The sequence below is a fragment of the Hyperolius riggenbachi genome, chromosome 7, assembly GCF_040937935.1.
Source record: "Hyperolius riggenbachi isolate aHypRig1 chromosome 7, aHypRig1.pri, whole genome shotgun sequence".
In the NCBI taxonomy this organism is placed as follows: Eukaryota; Metazoa; Chordata; class Amphibia; order Anura; family Hyperoliidae; genus Hyperolius; species Hyperolius riggenbachi.
Window position 1 is genome coordinate 146,288,621 of NC_090652.1, and position 22,549 is coordinate 146,311,169.

A 22,549-nucleotide genomic window follows, 5' to 3' on the forward strand; every position below is an offset into this window, starting at 1 on the left:
CTGTACCAGCGGAGCGGCTGTATGCAGCTTCGCCATGCCTGTACCAGCGGAGCGGCTGTATGCAGCTTCGCCATGCCTGTACCAGCGGAGCGGCTGTATGCAGCTGAGCCATGCCTGTACCAGCGGAGCGGCTGTATGCAGCTGAGCCATGCCTGTACCAGCGGAGCGGCTGTATGCAGCTGAGCCATGCCTGTACCAGCGGAGCGGCTGTATGCAGCTGAGCCATGCCTGTACCAGCGGAGCGGCTGTATGCAGCTGAGCCATGCCTGTACCAGCGGAGCGGCTGTATGCAGCTTCGCCATGCCTGTACCAGCGGAGCGGCTGTATGCAGCTTCGCCATGCCTGTACCAGCGGAGCGGCTGTATGCAGCTTCGCCATGCCTGTACCAGCGGAGCGGCTGTATGCAGCTTCGCCATGCCTGTACCAGCTGAGCGCTGTATGCAGCTTCGCCATGCCTGTACCAGCTGAGCGCTGTATGCAGCTTTGCCATGCCTGTACCAGCTGAGCGGCTGTATGCAGCTTTGCCATGCCTGTACCAGCTGAGCGGCTGTATGCAGCTTTGCCATGCCTGTACCAGCTGAGCGGCTGTATGCAGCTTTGCCATGCCTGTACCAGCTGAGCGGCTGTTTGCAGCTTTGCTATGCCTGTACCAGCTGAGTGGTTGTATGCAGCTTTGCCATGCCTGTACCAGCTGAGTGGCTGTATGCAGCTTTGCCATGCCTGTACCAGCTGAGTGGCTGTATGCAGCTTTGCTATGCCTGTACCAGCTGAGTGGTTGTATGCAGCTTTGCCATGCCTGTACCAGCTGAATGGCTGTATGCAGCTTTGACATGCCTGTACCAGCTGAATGGCTGTATGCAGCTTTGCCATGCCTGTACCAGCTGAGTGACTATACGCAGCTTTGAAACCCCCACTGTTAAGATCACTGTGAATTGACTTAAATTCACAAAAGTTAGTTGGTTTACTTGAAATAAACCCTTAAAGCTAAACTAAAGGGTTTGCCTACTTTTCAACAATAGTGGACTTTTACTTTATAAGACCCTTAAAGCACAAGTCATCCATGACTTCTCTATTGACAGTAGAAGTGATACTTTTTTGTATTCATTTTCTATGTATACCCATGCTCTATATTTAAATTGCTGCCACCCCATACAAACAACCCCCCCCCCCTTCAGTTTCTCTTGCAGCATCCATAATCTAATCCTGTGGTAGGAAGAAGAAACTTTCAGTTTGGCACTGCTTGTATGCTATTTGTGTGTATTCAAAGAGTCAAAGAACAATTCAGATTAGCATCAGTGACATCACACATACTGGCACATGTTCAGAGGCTAACTGTTGGTGCTATTGAATGACTGCAATTTTCACACAGTTGCTTTTTTTAATGAAAGCTGTGACACCCGCACCAGTATGTGTGAGGTCACTGTTGATGAACTGTTATTCTTTAACTACACACAAGTAAATAGGATGCAAGCAGTGCCAAACTGAAAGTTTCTTCCCGCCATGTGAACTCCTCTATGTAGAGTAAAGTCCCTGGTAACTGGCACCAGCGGGGGATCACCTGATGCCAGTTACAAGTACTTGCCTAAAAAGCAAAAGCCACTACATACTTACTGAGCCTCCAGCAACATCTTCAAAGCTTCCTGGCCGACCTAATACTTTGAGGGAGTGGGGAAACTTACAAATGTCTCACCTAATACTAAGGTGGGGTGGAGGAGATGATTGTGAAGTGCTGCAGAAGATGTTACTGCTATTTGTTGTTACCAGAGTACATAGTCATGTACAGAGTGTCCTCAGTCTGATGTCCTACCACATTATTAATATAGCACCAACATCTTCAGCAGCGCTTTACAGAGTACATTCATGTCATTGTCCCTCACAGCTCATACTCTTACTCCTACCACAGTCCTAGTGCAATGTCCTACCATATTATGCATTTATAACAGCAGCGATATCTTCTGCACACAAGATAATATATACACATATGGCACAGTGGCTGGAGAAAGAAGGAAAAAGCTGGATGGCACAGTAAACTTACCAACATATGGCTACACAGTCCCCTAGAATGCAGTAACAAACTGACATCTGACAAGTACATTATAGCAAACGTACATTATTATTTATTGAAACAGTACTAAGCAACACATGTGATTTGTAAAGTATCAAAATTTTAAAGTTCGCTCCATTAGAAGACATTCCAAGTTCTTAGACTGCTTTACCTTTTTCAGTTTTTGGTATCTTTCTTCAGGAGTGTCAAAGCCATTTGTTAAAGTGCTAACGGATGGGCCATCACTTATCCCTAGAATTTGATTACAAATAAAAAATAAATAAAATAATGATTAGATAGCCCTGTACAAATATGGGTACTAAAAAAAAAAAATACAAGTCAGAAAATGAATATAAAAACATCAAACCAGCACACAGTGCTGAAAAAGGAAAAAACAAAAACAACGCTCTTATTGAGCAATCATGTCCACAAAGATACCGACAATTGTTCGGGGGCCTCGCAGGATCCCCCTTCATCAAGGCGTACCACACGCTCATATTTTACATACAGCATACTGACTATAAAGTACACATAAACAATGAATGTCTGAAGTGTAAAGGGGCATCTGGAACATCATCTGAATTTACTTTATGATGAGTTAAAGCGTACCCAAACCAAACATTTTTTTTAATTCAAAATATTTAGTTGCATTATTCTGACACATACAAAGATAAATAAACACGCTTTCAAGCCTATGAGCATTTCAGTGCATGCTTTTCACCCTTCTCTTTGCATAACTAGGGTTATACAGGTGGCAGCCATTAGCAATTCCTCCTTTGCCGGACACCACCTACTCCACCAGTTTGCCGGATTCTGGATTATGAAAGGAAGGGAGGGGTTCCTCCAATAAATGTAAAATATTTTAGATTTGTCATCATGCAGCTGACAAAAGGCTGCTATTTATTATTATAATTTAGAAAATAGATTTTATTCCTGAAATCTTGTATTTTAAATTTGGGTCCACTTTAACAGCATTTAACTCACTACCCAAGGTCAAGCCAAATATTCAAGGTCATTGATGGCACCCCCTTTGTAATACTTAAAATGCATAAGGCTGCGTCCGCTTCCGGACACATTGTTAGCTTGCGAGTAGATAGGCTTGCTAACCAAACAGAACAGAGGCGCCAAAAGAATAAAATGAGATAAAAATGTTTAAAAATCGGGGGGGGGGGGGGGGGGGGGGGGGGGGTGATGGGTGGATCCACCTCTCCCGTAGACAAACAAGCGTAGATGTTGATTTTTCAACATATATAGGATTTTTATTCATACACTCCAGATAATATTGCAACGCGTTTCGCGGGTTCAACCCACTTCATCAGGCTATGAGAACGGAGTATAACACTTGTGTGTAGGGTCTGTCAGCTTAGCGCCTCTAGATAGATGTGTCTATATATGTGGAAAAATCAACATCTACGCTTGTTTGTCTACGGGAGAGGTGGATCCACCCATCACCCCCCCCCCCCCCCCCCCCCGATTTTTAAACATTTTTATCTCATTTTATTCTTTTGGCGCCTCTGTTCCGTCTACACAAAATTTGTCCACCCTTGGTGGAGGGGTTTGGCCCCCTTCTTTCCTTACTACAGAGAGCGACTTCTTAATCCTGAGTGGGGACAGGTCTAATCTCCTCACCTGCTTATATAGTGGTTGCCTGGAAGGCAACCTATGTTTGTGAGTATAAACTTGTTATACTATCACATTTTCATTTTTACGAAACATACTGCACCATATTGGGCTCTCGGTGTTCCCCTCCCTTACTTATCTTACAAGCTTGCTAACCAAACAGCTCTTCCATTGATGCAATTGACAGACCTTTCTTGCCCTGAAGAACGGACTTTTGTGTCCCGAAACTTTGGTTTTGTGTCTGCACCAACAAACACTTATGAATATTGAGGAAATGCTATACTTGTCATATATTCTTATAATTAGGGGGTTGCTGCCACAATGCACCCCACAAGTGTCCTAACTGCTTCTCTTTGACCCTACAGTACAAGTTAAAGCCACATCCATGTCCTCAGGTAAGTTTGTTTACAAGCATCTTGACAGGCTATGTACGATAAGGTATGAAAAAAAACGGTAAAGCACTGACAAGTCTGTAAATTTGTTACTGTAGTCTGGCTTTGGAGATCTCCCCAACATATACCTGAATATTTGATTTGTATATTTTATATAGTTTCATAGTTTGCTAAAAAATTTGCAAGGATAATGATAGTATACTATTCTGTGATCACTGATCATCCATCTCTTCTCTGCAATAAGAGACTGGACACAGTCAGTTTTCCTACTGGAGTGCACACTTTCTACACTCTTCTAACACTAGTTTAAAATGTTAAATACATTTCTTTAAAGCATCTGTCTTAACAGTAAAACACTATAAATTGGTCTATTCCTATATCACTCATTCACAATAGTCAATTTTAATATGATCGCCTTTGGACTAGTCCAGCTCCTCCTCATGAGGCATTCTAAGGATTCCCTTTATTTTTTTAAAGCACGCCCTGAACAGCAGTGGTCCAGTCCAGGTGTCAGAATAGTGGCCCAAGAATAGGCAGCCTGGTTAACATCTTTGTATCGGTTCTTTTCAGGAAGTGCCTTTGACAAAAGAAGGAGCTGGACTAGTCAAAAATCTGAGATTAATAGTATGTACTGTGACAGTGGCATACGAAGAATTTATAGTGGATTATACCCTGGGACACATACAGATCTAAATATGTATGCATGCACATGCATTTTAAAATTTACAACCACAACATTAGTAGTACCTTAATATGTGTATAAATGAATCAACCACTTAAAAATGATGTAGGTTTAAAAAAGTGTACCTGAGACAAATACTGTCCCAGGATTCAAACTTACCTGGGGCTCCCTCCAGCCCTCTTTAGGCCATTCTGTCCCTTGCCGTCTCCCCGGGCCGATCCGGTGCCCCACTGGACAACCTGGTACATTGGCTCAGTCTCTGTCATGCATGAACTGAGATGGACATAGTATTGGCACTCTCCTAAAAGGCGTATGATCTTGACCATCACCTTCTGTATAGAACAAATTATTTGCATCTCATTGACCATCTCTAGTAGTAAGCTTTTACCGCTGAAACATCAGCAGTACATAGACTGCACAATGTGGTTTCCATCCTTGCGTTGCGGCTCACCACTGAATTTAACCGCATGGTTGTGTGAATGCACCCTAAAGGAAGCCTGAACTGAGAGAACGTGTTAATCACACCTCCCCAATCCAGTATCCTGTGACTTTCAAAGTAAAACAAACCTGAAAACTCTCCATCTATAGCCAAGAAATCTGCCTCCTCAATTGCTTCATAGACTTTTGGTAACTGGTCCTTAAAATCTAAAAAAACAAAAAACAAAAAAAAAAAAAAAAAGAAGTTAGAATACCAACAATTAAGAACACATTTAATGACTTTAGCAACAGAAATACGATTCACACACGAAAATATTGGCACTCCTGGGATTTATCTGAACCCTCAAGTACACGAGAAGCAACTGCTAACCAGTTGCTCATTTACTTGTGTTCAGAATTAAACCTGGTAGCAACAGTATCTCACTGACCGCTAACTAAAAATAACTGGCATGCGCATGAATTAAAACATTTCAATACTGTACAAATTTTATTTGCCATCTTAACACTTTCAAAAAGGAATACAACAGAAAGGCCCACAAGACAACCCACTCCAGCTTTCACACCCTTCAGTTTCGACACAACACCCCCCCCCCCCCCCGCCTTCTTAAAGTGTACCCGAGAGCCAGGTAGCATATGAAGTAATAGGTAAATTGTAATGCAGTAGAACTTTCCAATGCTCCCATTCAATTACAAATGTAACAAGATTTTCTTGTCTCCTTGCTTTATACCCCTAAAAGCAGCTGAAATCACCACCCCTAATCAGATTTGGTAGGTCAATGAGGCTCTGTTCCCACTAGAATGTAGAACGGACTGTCCTCCACTCATTGCTAATCAGAGAGGGAACACCTAAGTTATACACAGTAGCTGTTCACAATGGTCACATCGCCACGGATCCGTTGCAGCAAGCAGACCAAACTTCTGTGCAATCCGCTATAATCCCAAGCCAGGCGGATGTGTTCTCTCATATACCCTATGGGGGAACATAGGGTATATGAGAGATCCCTGCAGGCCCATCAGAGCAGACATTACCCTGTCCCCTCCAGTTGGCCGCACGTGATCAGAATCAGAATCTTTATTTCGCCAAGTGCGACCGAAGTCGTACCCGGAATTGGTTGTGGTTCACATGGCATTGGGAATAGAACAAAGACAGAATTGACACCAAGACAAACACTGTGAAAAACGAGCAAAAGACAGGCAGGCAGTACATGAGAAAATAATCGATGTACTACATGCAGTTCGCCCCCAAATAGTCCGCACCAGGGAGTGGACTCGTCTAGCCCCGGGGATGCATAACATCACGCAGCGCCTTGAATTGAGTTGTTCTTAGAAGTGTATCAGGGTGACGGCTGGGTTACTTAGGAATGGGCTCCCGTGTGCCCAGTCCTAGAGTCTTTGAGCTGAGTGGGGCAAGAGTGCCCCTGGAGTGGCAGGAGTTCAGCAGGAGGGCTGCTTGAGGAAAAAAGATGTCCCGTCGCCTGTTTTTGGGCGGATGGTTCTGAAGAGATAGCCCGATGGAAGGAGCTTGAAGAAACGGAAGCCTGGGTGAGAGGGGTCCAGGGAAATCTTGTCAGCCCTTTTCTTTAATCTAGCGGTATAGAGGAGGTCTAGGGGTGGCAGAGGGGAGCCGATGACCCTTTCTGCAGAGCTGATGACTCTGAAGTTTATACTTATCCCTGGCAGTTGCTCCTGCATACCACACGATAATGGCGGAGCAAAGGGTGGCTTTAATAGTGGCAGTGTAGAAACTGGACAGCAGCTTATGTGGCATACTGAATTTTTTCAGTTGGCGTAGGAAGAACAGTCTCTGCTGAGCCTTCTTCTGGATTTTGGAGGTGTTCTGCCCCCACCTTAAGTCACTAGTCAATGCTCCAAGGAACCTAACGCTAGATACCCTGGACACTTCAGTCTCGTTGAGGAGGACTGGTTGTAGCGTGGGTGGGTGTCTCCTAAAGTCCAAAATCAGTTCCACTGTTTTTGCTGCGTTTAAAACAAGATTTTTGGCCTCACACCATCTACAGATTCTCTCGATCTCGCTGTGATAGTCTTATTCCCCCTCCCTGCCAATGAGCCCGATGATGGTAGTGTCATCTGCGAATTTGATGACCTTTACGGAGTCAGCGGATAATGTACAGCTGTTGGTGTACAGTGAGAACAGGAGAGATGACAGAACACATCCCTGCGGTGTGCCTGTGTTTGTAGTTCTCACACTGGAGAGGCAGTTGCCAAGCTTCACCTGTTGTGTCCTGTTGGAGAGGAAGTCCTTAACCCACACGCAAAGTGTGGAGTCGACTCCGAGGTGTGCAAGGTTGTCTGGATGTTTGGGCAGATCGTATTGAATGCAGAGCTAAAATCCAGGAACAGGATCCTGACGTAGGAGTATGGTCTATCGAGGTGTTCCATGATGTACGCCAGACTGATGTTAATGGCGTCTACAGATCTGTTAGCCCTGTATGCAAACTGGTGTGGATCGAGGAGAGAGTTGGTGAAGTGCTTCAGGTGGGCGACAACCAGACGTTCAAAGATCTTCATGATGATGGGGGTGAGGGCCACGGGTCTGAAGTTATTGTGTTCCATGAGTCCTGCCTTTTTTGGGACCGGTATGATTGTGGACCTTTTGAGACAGGAGGGGACTCTGCCTACCATCAGGGACCTATTGAATAGTGAGGTGAACGTGGGGGCTAGCTGGTCTGCACAGGTTCTCAAGCAAGTAGGAGACATTCCGTCCGGACCGGCTGCCTTCCTGGGGTTGAGTCTGCGGAGGTGACAGAGTACGTCTGCTTCTCGGACTGCTACTGGCACTAGGCCGTCGTAGACCTTCGACAGAGAGGGCTCTAACGAGGGTGCTGGGTCAGCCGGCTGCTTCGGATGATGTTCAAACCTACAGTAGAACTCATTGAGTTCCTCCGCCAGTGTAGTGCTGGGGGTTGCATGCTGAGGGGATGGTTTGAAGTTTGTAGCTGCTCTGAGGCCTTTCCACACTTCACGTGGGTTGCTTGACTGGAGGCAGTGCCCCAGCTTGTCGGAGTAGGCCCTTTTTGCAGCATGCAGTTCGCGAGTAAGGGCGTTCTTTGCCGCCCTGAACTCATGGGTGCCGTGCTTGTGCACTCCTTCCTTGATTTTCCGGAGTCGGCGCAACTTGCTATTAAACCACGGCTTATTAGGAAGACCTTGAAGGACTTTGTGGAGACACATCTCCTCACAAAAACTGATGTAGGAGGTGAGGTTCTCCGCCCATTCCTCCAAGGAGGGTGCTTCCAGGGCCGACCAGTCAGTGCAGTCGAGGCAGGCCTGAAGCTCCAGCTTAGCCTCATCCGTCCACCTTTTGACAGTCTTGACAGCAGGTTTAGTGGTTTCAAGATGCCTTCTGTAGGTGGGAATCAGGTGGATTAGGCTGTGGTCGGAGTTCCCCAGGGCAGCAGCTTGAGTGGCCTTATACGCATTCTTTAAGGCCATGTAGCAGTGGTCCAGAGTGTTGTGGTTCCTGGTGGGGCAGGAGATATGTTGCTTGTAGCGGGGCATCTCCTGTCGTAGATTTGCGCTGTTGAAGTCACCGAGGATGGCGAAGAAAGCCTCTGGGTAGGCAGTTTCCCACTGAGAGATGCTGTCGCTGAGTACACCCAGGGCATCCTTCGTATTTGCGTTGGGGGGGAAGGGGATGGATGTAGACCCAAATGAGCACGATGCAGGTGAACTGCCTGGGGGAATACTGTGGCCTGCAGATGATGGCTATGAACTCAACGTCTGGGGTACAAACTTTCCTGAGGATGGTGGTACTGGAGCACCAGGTGGTGTTCACGTAGAAGCATATGCCGCCACCTCTTTTCTTCCCAGAGAGTGCTTGTTTCCGGTCTGCATGAAGGAGGATGTAGCCTGGCACCGCAATGGAGTTGTCAGGAATGCCATCATTCAGCCAGCTCTCCGTAAAGCAGAGAACCAGGGTGCTGCTGCTGATCGAGGGCTTACTGCCAAGTAGTAGGTGCAGTTCGTCGACCTTGTTACGGAGTGAGCAGACGTTCCCTAGCAGGATGGCAGGGATGGGAGAGCGTAGGCCTTTCCTCTTGAGTCTCACCCTGGCTCCTGCCCTTTTCCCTCTGTGGCGGTGTTTACTATGGGAGTGGTCTGTGCCACGGACCAGGTGGGTGATGTGCGCGCTGACTGCCTTCCACAGAGGAGAGTCCGTAGGGGGTCCCTAGCGAGGAGGGGATCCCTGGCGAAGGGGTCCCATTTCAGGAGCTCCTCTCTGGACAGGGTGACAGTGCACGGTTTTGCCTGGGGGGGGGGGGGGGGTTGGACGAGGATGGCGCATGGCACAGCCCAGGGATGCGGTTCCGTTAGTGCGGTGATCAGGACAATACAGCAGCAGAGATCAGTTCAGCATGACAAGCATGGGGGTGCAATGAACAGCACTGCAGTGCAGCACAGCACAGGGGAGCACTGTTCAGTACAGCAGAACAGCACAGGGAAGCACCAACTCAGACAAGCAGCCATTTCACCTGTGATGCCCAGAATGCCGCAGATCAGCCAGGGTGCTGTGTGCAGAGTACAGAGTGGCAGTTTAGCACAGGGATACCTAAGCAGATCAGCACATGGGAGCACAGTACAATAAGCAGTTCAGCCCCATGGGAGCCAGTTCAGCACATGGGAGCACAGTACAGTAAGCAGTTCAGCCTAGCACAGTAAAATAAAGCAGTTCAGCACAGCAGAGCAGCCAGGGCTACACAGAAGTAGCTGGAACTCACCCTGTGTTGCAGCATCCTTTGCATCAAGGCCAGCAGTGGGTGGTGGAGGCAGGATCCTTTGGTGCAGTAGTGTGACACGAGGCTTGTGTTGTGGTAGGCCCAGGGAACACGTGGTGCGAGGCCCAGGGGAGCGGTGGTAGTGGCCAGCGGTGAGCGAGGCCCCGGGACCGTGTGATTGACGTCCCCGGGGGAGCTGCAGTAGTAGCCGGCAGAGAAGTGTGGAGGAGGCCGGAGCGGGTTCAGCGTCCGGCGCCAGTCCCACGGTCACGTGGGGGGGGGGGGGAATAGGCAGCAGGCTCCCTGCGTTCAGCGATGGTTCAGCGTTTTGGGACCTGGCAGAGCCACGTGGCACGGCGGCAAGAATGAAGGACAGCCCGGCAGCTGGGATGGAAGCTGCCCGGGAGCAGAGATGGAGGGTTTGCTTGGAGGCGGGCCCTGCACAGCTAGCGAGGAGGTAGCATGCAGCTGTGCTGGCTGACGGTGGTGGACAGGAGACACATGGGTGCCGGAGGTGTTGCGACCTGAGTCCTGAGATGCGGGTCGCGGCTTTGCTTAGAGGTGTACTTGATGCCCACGGGTCGCGGCTTTGCTGAGGGGTGTTCTTCCGGACGAGGGCCCGAGGCAGGTGCTTCTAGGCGCAGGGTGGCTGCATCATCAATCAGGGGAGAAGCTGGAGGTCGGATGCAGAGCGGAGCAGTTGCCGGTGCTGTAAGCGCTCGGTGGCTGTGCGCACAGCTATTCTATGTACTCAAACTAGACTAAGACTAACAATGACGATAAACTAAGACTACTAACTACACTATAGACTATATAACTGCACTACAGCTAACTAAACTACGCAATAAAACAAAAAAATTGAAAAGTTGACGGAGCCGATGTGACCGAGGCGTCCACCTACGGCGCCATCTTGATATCACAAATGCAAAAGACAAGTGGAAACTGAGCCCGAGTGATACCCAACAGCTGATTAGATGGGTAATCAATGATTGCTTTCTGAATCAGATTTATCCCATTAAAGGACAACTTTAACAAGTAGAAAATGAAGGCTGCCATATTTATCTCCTTTTAAAGTGGATCCAAACTAAAAATACAAAATTTCAGAAATAAAATATATTTTCGAAATAATAATAAATAGCAGCCTTTTTTCAGCTGCATGATAAATATAAAATATTTTACATTTAATGGAGGAACCCCTGCCTTCCTTTCATTTTGCCGGGACAGAAACCGGCAAACTGGTGAGTAGCAGGTGTCTGGCAAAGGAGGAATTGCTAATGGCTGCCACCTGTATAATCCTAGTTATAAAAGAGAAGGGTGAAAAGCATGCACGGAAATGCTCATAGGCTGGAACAAGCAGGGCTGTGGAGTCTGTACAAAAATCTTCCGACTCCAACTCCTCAGTTTCTGAAACCACTACTCCCAACTCCGGGTACCCAAAATTGCTCAGACTCTGACTCCTTAGTCTAATACTTAACAGGGCTGTGGATTTTGTACAAAAATCATGCGACTCCTGACTCAGACGCCTCAGTTTCTGAAACCACGACTCAACTCAACTCCGGGTGCCCAAAATTGCCCAGACTCCAACTCCATAGCCCTGGGAACAAGTGTTTATCTTTGTATGTGTCAGAGTGGTGCAACTAAATATTTTTAATTAAAAAAAAAGTGTTTAGTTTGGGTCCACTTTAAGCAATACCAGTTGTCTGGCTATCCTGCTAATCCTTTACCTCTACTAATTTTAGCCTTATGCTGCATAAACACTTGAGATAAAAGTCTTCTGAAAAGGCAAAATCACAGACCAATTTTACTCCATTCCATGTAGTATGAGATCCATACTCTACACAGTCTATTCTATGGAGCTGAACTCCCCATCAGATAAAACCTTTGCAAAATGCTGCACACAAAGATGCCCGTACACATTCAAAAGATTATTATCTGCAAAAGATCTGTTCCTGCAAAAGATCCATTCATAGTCTATGAGATCTGCAGATCATCATACACACCTTGTTTAACAGGCAATCATCTGCAGATCAGATCCCCCAGGATGGATTTTCAAATCTGCAGATGATTGCCAGATATGCAGATGAAGTCTGTTAAACAAGGTGTGTATGAGGATCTGCAGATCTCAGACTATGAATGCATTTTGAAGGAATGGATCTTTTGCAGGAAGAGATCTTTTGAATGTGTACGGGCATCTTTGTGTGCAGCATCTTGCAAAGATTTTATCTGATGGGGAGTTCAGCTCCATAGAATAGACTGTGTAGAGTATGGATCTCATACTACATGGAATGGAGTAAAATTGGTCTGTGATCTTGCCTTTTCCAAAGACTTATCTCAAGTGTGTATGCAGCATTAGACCCTAAACAAGCATGCAGCAGATCAAGCGTTTGACAATGTCAGATCTGGCAATATTAGCTGCATGCTTGTTTCTGGTGGTGCTCCGACACTACTGCAGCCAAATCGATCAGCATGGATGCCAGGCAACTGGTATTGTTTAACCACTTGCCGACCGCCTTAAGCCGATGGGCGGCGGCAAGGGCTGGGCCCAAATGACCGCAATACGCCCATCGGCGGTGGCGGCCGTGGTTATGCGGCGATCGCGTCATTCGTGACGCGATCAGCCGCCGGCGACTGGCTCCGCCGCCCCCGCGCTGTAACCCGCCGGCCGCTCGGAAGCGCCGGCGGGTTACTAGCACCCCTATCGCCGCACGGAAAGTGTATAATAGGCTTTGTAATGTATACAAAGCCTATTATACAGGCTGCCTCCTGCCCTGGTGGTCCCAGTGTCCGAGGGACCACCAGGGCAGGCTGCAGCTACCTTAGTCTGCACCCAAGCACACTGATTTCTCCCCCCTGCCCCTGATCGCCCACAGCACCCCTCAGACCCCCCCCCCTGCCCACCTCCCAGACCCATATTTACACCCAATCACCCCCCTAATCACCCATCAATCACTCCCTGTCACTATCTGTCAACGCTATTTTTTTTTTTAACCCTAAACTGCCCCTTGCTCCCTCCTGATCACCCCTCACCCCCTCCCCAGACCCCCCCCCCCCCGTGTACTGTATACCTCTATCCCCCTCTAATAACCTACTGATCACCTGTCAATCACCCATCAATCACCCCCTGTCACTGCCACCCAATCAGCCCCTAACCTGCCCCTTGCGGGCAATCTGATCACCCACACCAATAGATCGCCCGCAGATCCGACGTCAGATCACCTCCCAAGTGCAGTGTTTACATCTGTTCTCTACCCTAAACACCCACTAATTACCCATCAATCACCCCACCAATCACCCCCTATCACCACCTGTCACTGTTACCCATCAGATTAGACACTAACCTGCCCCTAGGGCACCCAATCACCCGCCCACACCCTCAGACCCCAGCCCTGATCCCCTTGCCAGTGCATTGCTTGCATCCATTTCCCCCCCCTCTAATCACACCTTGAGACACCCATCAATCACCTCCTGTCAGCACCTGTCACCCCCTAGCACACCTACTCATCAGATCAGGCCCTAAATTGCCCCGTGTGGGCTCCTGATCACTCGGCCAAACCCTCAGATCCCCCTCAGACCCCCTTCCGATCACCTCCCCAGTGCATTGATTGCATCTATTTTCTCCTCTAACCACCCCCTGAGAAACCCATTAATCACCTCCTGTCACCCCCCCTAGCACTCCTATCCATCAGATCAGGCCCTGTCATCTAAAAGGCCACCCTGCTTATGACCGGTTCCACAAAATTTGCCCCCTCAGACCACCTGTCATCAAAATTTGCAGATGCTTATACCCCTGAACAGTCATTTTGAGACATTTGGTTTCCAGACTACTCACGGTTTAGGGCCCGTAAAATGCCAGGGCAGTATAGGAACCCCACAAGTGACCCCATTTTAGAAAAGACACCCCAAGGTATTCTGTTCGGTGTATGACGAGTTCATAGAAGATTTTATTTTTTTGTCAAAAGTTAGCAGAAATTGATGTTTATTGTTTTTTCACCAAGTGTCATTTTTCACTAACTTGTGACAAAAAATAAATTCTTCTATGAACTCACCATACACCTAACAGGATACCTTGGGGTGTCTTCTTTCTAAAATGGGGTCACTTGTGGGGTTCCTATACTGGCATTTTAGGGGCCCTAAACCATGAGGAGTAGTCTAAAAAACAAATGCCTCAAAATGACCTGTGAATAGGACGTTGGGCCCCTTAGCGCATCTAGGCTGCAAAAAAGTGTCACATGTGGTATCGTCGTACTCAGGAGAAGTAGTATAATGTGTTTTGTGGTGTATTTTTACACATACCCATGCTGGGTGGGAGAAATCTCTCTGTACATGGACAATTGTATGTAAAAAAAAAAATCAAATTGTCATTTACAGAGATATTTCTCCCACCCAGCATCTGTATGTGTAAAAATACACCACAAAACACATACTACTTCTCCTGAGTACGGCGATAACACGTGTGGCACTTTTTTGCACCCTAACTGCGCTAAGGGGCCCAAAGTCCAATGAGTACCTTTAGGATTTCACGGGTCATTTTGCGACATTTGGTTTCAAGACTACTCCTCACGGTTTAGGGCCCCTAAAATGCCAGGGCAGTATAGGAACCCCACAAATGACCCCATTTTAGAAAGAAGACACCCCAAGGTATTCCGTTAGGAATATGGTGAGTTCATAGAGGAGTTTTTTTTTTTTTTGTTACAAGTTAGCGGAAATTGATTTTAATTGTTTTTTTTCACAAACTTGTAACCAAAAAAAAAAAAAACCTCCTCTATGAACTCACCATACTCCTAACGGAATACCTTGGGGTGTCTTCTTTCTAAAATGGGGTCATTTGTGGGGTTCCTATACTGCCCTGGCATTTTAGGGGCCCTAAACCGTGAGGAGTAGTCTTGAAACCAAATGTCGCAAAATGACCCGTGAAATCCTAAAGGTACTCATTGTACTTTAGGCCCCTTAGCGCAGTTAGGGTGCAAAAAAGTGCCACACATGTGGTATCGCCGTACTCAGGAGAAGTAGTATAATGTGTTTTGGGGTGTATTTTTACACATTCCCATGCTGAGTGGGAGAAATCTCTGTAAATAGACAACTGTGTGTAAAAAAAAAAAATAATCAAAAAAATTGTCATTTACGGAGATATTTCTCCCACCCAGCATGGGTATGTGTAAAAATACACCCCAAAACACATTATACTACTTCTCCTGAGTACGGCAATACCACATGTGTGGCACTTTTTTGCAGCCTAACTGCGCTAAGGGGCCCAAAGTCCAATGAGCAACTTTAGGCTTTACAGGGGTGCTTACAATTAGGCACCCCCCAAAATGCCAGGACAGTGAACACACTCCACAAATGACCCCATTTTGGAAAGTAGATACTTCAAGGTATTCAGAGGGGAGCATAGCGAGTCCGTGGCAGATTTCATTTTTTTTTTGTCGCAAGTTAGAAGAAATGGAAACTGTTTTTTTTGTCACAAAGTGTCATTTTCCGCTAACTTGTGACAAAAAATAAAATCTTCTATGAACTCACCATGCCTCTCACTGAATACTTTGGGATGTCTTCTTTCCAAAATGGGGTCATTTGGGAGGTATCTATACTATCCTGGAATTTTAGCCCCTCATGAAACATGACAGGTGCTCAGAAAAGTCAGATGCTTCCAAATGGGAAAATTCGCTTTTTGCACCATAGTTTGTAAACGCTATAACTTTTACCCAATCCAATAAATATACACTGAATGGGTTTTTTCTTTATCAAAAACAGGTTTGTCCACATTTTTCGTGCTGCATGTATACAGAAATTTTACTTTATTTGAAAAATGTCAGCACAGAAAGTAAAAAAAAAAAATCCTTTTTTTGACAAAATTCATGTCTTTTTTGATGAATACAACAAAAAGTAAAACTCGCAGCAGCAATCAAATAGCACCAAAAGAAAGCTTTATTAGTGACAAGAAAAGGAGGTAAAATTCATTTAGGTGGCAGGTTGTATGACCGAGCAATAAACCGTGAAAGCTGCAGTGGTCTGAATGGAAAAAAAGTCTCTGGTCCTTAAGGGGCGAAAAGACTGTGGTCCTCAAGTGGTTAAAAAGAAATACACATGTCTCCATATTTTTCTCACTACAGTTGTCCTTTAAGTGCCTGATCTGCTAAAAGTGACCCAATCACCATTTTTAGCAACCAGGGCATCTTAACAGCACTTTAACCCCCTTGCTGTTCCAATTATGTCGGCAAGGGGGCGGCGCAGGACTTTTTTTCTTCTTTAATTCATGTAGCTAGCCTAGCGCTAAGCTATATGATAGCCGCTGACAAGCAGCATCCCCTACCTACTCCAATCACCGTCGGTGATCTTTGCAAGCAGGAAATCCCGCTCAGAACGTGGATTTCCTGCTTGGCTTCCCCCGTCGCCATGGCGACGATCACGATGATGTCACCGACTTAGGGAAGTCAGAGGGAATCCCGATCCACCCCTCAGCGCTGCCTGGCAGCGGCAAATCAGAGGTGATCGAGATATGCACGCAGCTAGCAAAGTGCTAGCTGCGTGAAAAAAAAAAAAAAAAAAAAAAAAAAAAAAAACTGAAATTTGCCCCAGCGGGGCCTGAGAAATCCTCCTGCGCAGGTTACCCCGAGCTGAGCTCGGGATAACCGGCAAGGAGGTTAATCATGCATGCCAACAATGTGGCTCAAAAAAAAAAAAAATACCTCTTTATACATTTATAAGCTTATTATCCCACTTCCCTAAGGCTACTGCCCGGCCCCCTCAGCCTCCCCATGCCATCTCTGAACAATCCTCCGATCCACCGCCACGGCTCAGTTTCATTACCACAAGTAATCGTCCACTGCACCAGCGTGGCCCTGGCAGCATGCGTCCTCGTTCCGTCGGCAGGAGCATCCTGCGCAGGCGCAGTACATGGAAACCTCGCACGGTGTCTGCACAGGTAGCTTCTCGGGATGGGAGCATGAACGAGGATGTGCGTGGCTGGGGCCATGAAGGCACAGCGGCCGTCGACTTGCAAGTTGGCAGTTACGAAACTGATCCGCGGCGGCGGGCTGGAGGATCGTTCAGAGATGGTACAAGGAGGCTGCAGGGGGGCTGGCAAAAGCCACAGGTAAGTGAAACTTTTTTGGGGGAGGACATTACAGGTTACTTTTAAAGGCACACAGCTGAGGAATCAGATAACGAGTGCCTCCGCTGATAATGCGTTTTTATGGCAGCCCCCAACCAATCTGCTTGGCTAATCAACTAACCTGACGGGCAACCAACTTCTTTGAGGCCACTACTTTCCCACCAGCCAAGTGACGTCACACCTGCGACACTCAGTCGTTCCTCCACGCAACAACAGTATGCGAATTTCTCATGCAGCACTATGCGAATTTTCATGCGAATTTGCATGGATGACGATGTATGCGAATTTAACCATGGCAGTGCTGGTGTGGGTTTCCATTGTTTTTATGCGAATGCGCATGAAAATTCTCATGAAAATCCGCATACCCAAACCGCATGCGAATTTTCTATTAAATACATTGTATGCGATTCACGTATGCGGTATGCGAATTCTGATGGCTCTGCCATGTGAATTTTTTCTGCACAGAAAAACGCAAAGGAATCCTGACAATTGGAAACAGTCCCATTCACTTGTATTGCTATGCGAATCGCAATAGTGGAAATGGGCCCTGAGAGTAGAGGACATTCTGAGTTCAGGTCCGCTTCCTGTAGAGCAGAATATTAAGATTTGTGCTCATTTCTAGCTGCTAGTAGAGACAGGCATTGAGAGGTTAATTCCGGGTTGCATGCAAATTAAATGGAAAGTGTACGCAGCTTGGTATAGGGTCAATTAAAAGAAACAGAAAACACATTCAATTGGCCCAATTTCACACCATTTAAGCTTCATTTGCATGAAGGTTGAAATTATTAGCATTTTACTGACCATGTTTAGTAGCTAGCACCATTTTCAGTATCCTAACCAAAACAATCTGCACAAAGCTCAAGCATGGCTTTTCTCTCGGCACTCAGGAACCATGACACATCCGCAAAATATACTAGTAGGTCAGTTTGGTTTAACGTTAACAGCAAAGTACAGTAGGGACAACAGACTGAGCTACACTATACACACACACACACACACACACACACACACACACACACACACACAATTTGTTCAGTACCGATGTAATGACATTCCATGCTTCCCCTTTGATAACGCTGATGTCCACACACAGGTAGGAGAGTTTAGTGTTGGGGGAGGTTGGCATTAGGGGTTAATAGCAAAAGGTCATTGTGAGGCCCCCCCTTACACTTATTTCCGTGAGTCGCTTCGCAGTACTCACCTGCCGCAGTTTACCATAGTGGACATTGAAGTCAATGACACAACACACTACCTGCAGTGCGACGTAATGCGATGGACATGCCTGGGTATTGCAAAAGCTGCAGTGTGGGCGCTAGTCTACTTAAGGGGAACCATCAGAAACTTCATAGAGAACCTTACTCCAGTTATAGTACCCTCTTACTGCACAAAGCTTTGTGATCGGGCAACTAGCACATGCATAGTTTACTACAACTTATTGGAAACCTAGCAGTTCAAGAAGACACCATTCACCCCATCATGTTAGCTGAAGTTCCCTATGAGACTTTCTACTAGGTCTCCTTAAAGGACCACTATCGGGAAAAAAGTAAGTAGGCAGTTAAAATCTGATAGAACAGACAGGTTTTGGGCCAGTCCATCTCATGGGGGATTCTCAGGGTTGTCTGTTTTCAACAGCATTCCCTGAACAGCAATTGCAAAGTCTAACTTGCAAAATAGTGTGTAGGGAGACTGGCATCTTACTATTTTGGCAGTTAAACTGCAGTTCAGGAAATGCTGTTTAAAACAAAGAAAACACTGAGAATCCCCCATGAGGAGATGGACTGGCTCAAAACCTGTTGATTGTCAGATTTTAACTGCCTACTTTTTTCACAATAGGAGGTCCTTTAAGTAGACCAGCGCTGCAGTGCATTACCATGTGACTTCCACAGTAATCCCTTAAGTCACATGTTCAATTTTTTCTCCTCAGTCGATCAACATACTCTGCAGCTGCAGTGCAACTGTTCCAAGTCACACTGCCACAGTACAAAAGGACCCTGAGAGTAAAGTTATGGTAGATGAAAGAATATCAGTAAAATTACTGATATTCTACTACCCATAATATCGGTATTACCTGGCACCCACATTATTGCTTCCAACCCCCTTCTATAACAAAGGAAGCTTTATCAGAGAAGGCAGCATTTTTCTACATTAAACAAAAAAATGTAGAAAATGTACAAAATTGGCAACTACAGGTCTGGGACCCGCTCATACAGCATTGCTGCAGAACTGCTAAGTACAATCAGAGATAAAGGGAAGCAGCAAAATGCAGCCAATCACAAAGCATAATATAGCTGCCTGATTGGTTGCCTGAGCAGCTGTCATCAGATAGGAAGATGGCAATACACAAGCAACCGGTGTACCGGAAGCCCATTCCCTGCTCAATGCATTGCATGTCATTGTGAATGCCACGCTGACAGCTGTTCGATAAGCTTTACAGGAATATAGGGAATCGCTCCCCCAGCTGCAGCACCCGTGGCTCTACAATCAGGAACAGACTACAAGCTCCTGCATGTCCTGTCACTGCTCACAATGCATGCTGGGACCAGATGAGACGTTACCGTACACTCTACTAGCACTAAACATATGCTGCCGCACAGCACCCCGGGAACCTGTCACTCACTGATCCTGGTGACTTCCATGCTTGCACACCGTACACCAGCACTACAGGAGGCGGGACCTCTCCGGCCCTTTAACTCCTCCCCGGGGTATCACTTCCGGCGCTCACAAAAACTCGCCCGGATGTGGGGCAGCTTACAAACCCCAGCACGTGTCACCGAGCGCTTGAGGGGGCGTAGCCGCTCCCTCTCCCCCAATCGCTGCAAGAATAGAATGACAAGCCTGTAGTGACGTAATTTAGGTAGTCTAAGTGACAGAAGTGTGTACGGATTACAATCTATTTTCGTTTGTTATGTATAATGTAAAATGTAACATATTAAATAATCTAGGTAAATAAAACCAGTGATGTGTGCACGGTTGGGTCGGATTTCAATCTGGAAGCTTAATTTTATTTCCCTTTACGTATGATCTTTGGAGTTACAGACCAAGACCAGTATGCAAATCAGAGGTGCTGTGACAGCAATGTCATTCTACCTGTTCTTTCCTATTCCAGCTGTGAAAAGTGATCTGATGCTGTTTTACATGTGAGTACTTTTTAGCGATTTGCTGATCACCTGCAATCAGCAAAGCGCTGTTGCTAATGTATCCCTATTGGATCATTCTAACTGCAGCATTTGTGATTTGTATAAATCACAAATGTGCTGCATGCAACGCTTTGGGGGCGATTGCAATGTAATTCTCGTTCTGTTGAATGAGAATCGCAATGCTAAATCACAATTTGCTAGCCCTGAGAAAAAGCTACAGATGGTCAATGAGATACTAAGGCCCGGTTCACATTAGCGGTGGCCGTCCGGAATCGCCGTGCTGGAGCCGCACCGCTTGCAGAACGGACGGAACGGACGCACGGCATAGCAATGAAAGCCTATGGGCTCTATTCTCAATGAGTTACCGCATGAGTTAAATTAGGTAGTGATAAACACCGACCAAAATATCTCCATTTTCAAATTCACAATTTTTTTTTACCTCATGCGGTAAAAGTGAGGTAAAAGCATACCTCCCAACTTTTTGAGATGAGAAAAAGGGACACTTAAGCCATGCCCCTGCCACACCCCTGGCCACGCCCCCAGTCACGCATACCATAAAGATTTCATAAGAAAAATATGTTGTTTTATAATTTAGACCACACTGGTCCTTTCTATCCTGGTTGATTTTCCTTCATAGTAACATTTTAAAATGAGTAATATATCAATTTAAAGGATGGGAATAAAGTTTAGAGTCAATCAAACACATTTTTTAGTAAAGAAATATATATATTTATATAGAAAGGGGGACAAAGTTCTGAAAGAGGGACAAATGAGGGGGAAAGAGGGACAGAGGGACAGGGCTCCCAAAGAGGGACTGTCCCTCCGAAAGAGGGACAGTTGGGAGCTATGGGTAAAAGTGTGGTAATTACCTCAAATTTATCTCCAATTTGAGATTCTCAATTGAAAAGTTGGTGTTAATTAAGGATGTTTTTATCACCTACAAATGGTAGGTGATAATTATCACTTCTCTGCTTTTGGCCTTCAGGATGGAGCCTATTGAGCTTTGTTTGCTCGAGTTTATGTCAGTTTTACATAGAAGGCAGAAAAGACGAGTGTGTCTAATCTCAAGGCGCACTTTCCGACCTCGTACAGTCTTTTAGATGATTTAATAGATGCCGAGGAGGAAATTCTTCTCTGCTCTAAAAGATAAGCAACAGCATAATTACCTTTAAAGAAAAACATTTCTTTGTTACAGCTGATACAAATCCAGCAAACAATCTCCAGTGTATGTACTTCCTGCTTTCATGGAAGCAGACATGGGGTTAACATCCTGTGTTTACACATTAGCTGCTCTGCTGAGGCAGCCAGCTGGCAAAGCTGAGAGGTCAAATTACAGTTGTGATTATTCACAGATGAGGGGGAAGGACAGGCTAAATTATATACATACAGGGTGCATTTATATATGTTTTCCTTCTGTCCTGTGCAAGAGTTGAGGTCCCACTTTAAACGTGACAGGCTTTCCTGGGTCATCTCTGTGTAATGGGTGGCAAGTATATGGGCTGCCCTGCAGTGGTCAAAAAAGCTTTATTTCCGTACCTATTACTGACAGTTTTATCACCTGTTTTATCACCTGTTTTATCACCTGTTTTACCGCACTTTTATCAAACATTTATCACACTTGGTACATTTTTAGTGAATACTCACTTTTTTCACTATTTTTAGTGAATTATAACTGGAGGTAATTTTTCACCCAAAAAAGAGTTACCGCACATGGTTTTGTGAATAGAGCCCTATGCGTCCGTTCACATGCGTCCGTTCTGCCGGACCGGAGCCGGACCGGATCCGGGCCGGACTCCGGCCTCCGTTCCAACATGCGCTATTTTTTGATCCGGCTCCTCCGGCAGCCGTATCCGGGGCGGAGCCGGACTGCACCATCCGGCCAATACAAACCAATGGGAACCGGAGAGCGCACAACACACTGGCTGAGAAATCCGGATGTTCTACCCCACTTCCTATGCGGATTGTTGCGGCGATATTGGATGGGGACACATGGGCAAGCATTTTGGAGTGGAGCAGCACAGCTGGATCCGGATCCGGAGATGTTGGCAGCATGTCGCAGGTGGAGGTGAGTGCTAAACAGCAGAGGGCCTGATTCCACAGGTCCCCCTTCTGCTGACCTCCCAGACCCCAACATTTTTTTTGTTTTTTACGTTACTTTTGCCAAACGGATCCGGATCGCATCCTGATGAACACCTGATGCAACCTGACCGGATCCGGATCGGATCCGGATCAGAACCGTACGGTTCCGATCCGGATCCGTTCCGGATCCGGTCAGGTCATCCGGTCCGTTTGGCAAACAACCGCAAGTGTGAACGGGGCCTTATAAGTTTGGCAGCTTGAGGCCTCTTTTCCACGAACTGTTGAACTGTGTGCTCAGCAAGCAGTTACCAAG

The 22,549-nt window shown here is 46.4% G+C and overlaps 1 protein-coding gene across 1 annotated transcript in view; it reads right to left on the reverse strand.

Moving 5' to 3' along the window:
• Positions 1 to 19,743, reverse strand: part of PARN (poly(A)-specific ribonuclease) — a 179,001-nt gene extending 159,258 nt beyond the window's left edge. Inside the window, 3 exon segments of the mRNA XM_068244741.1 lie at positions 2,217 to 2,296; positions 5,306 to 5,383; positions 19,638 to 19,743. Coding sequence (XP_068100842.1) covers positions 2,217 to 2,296; positions 5,306 to 5,383; positions 19,638 to 19,656 — 177 coding nt within the window. The 5' untranslated portion in view covers positions 19,657 to 19,743.
• Positions 19,744 to 22,549: the final 2,806 nt, after the last annotated feature.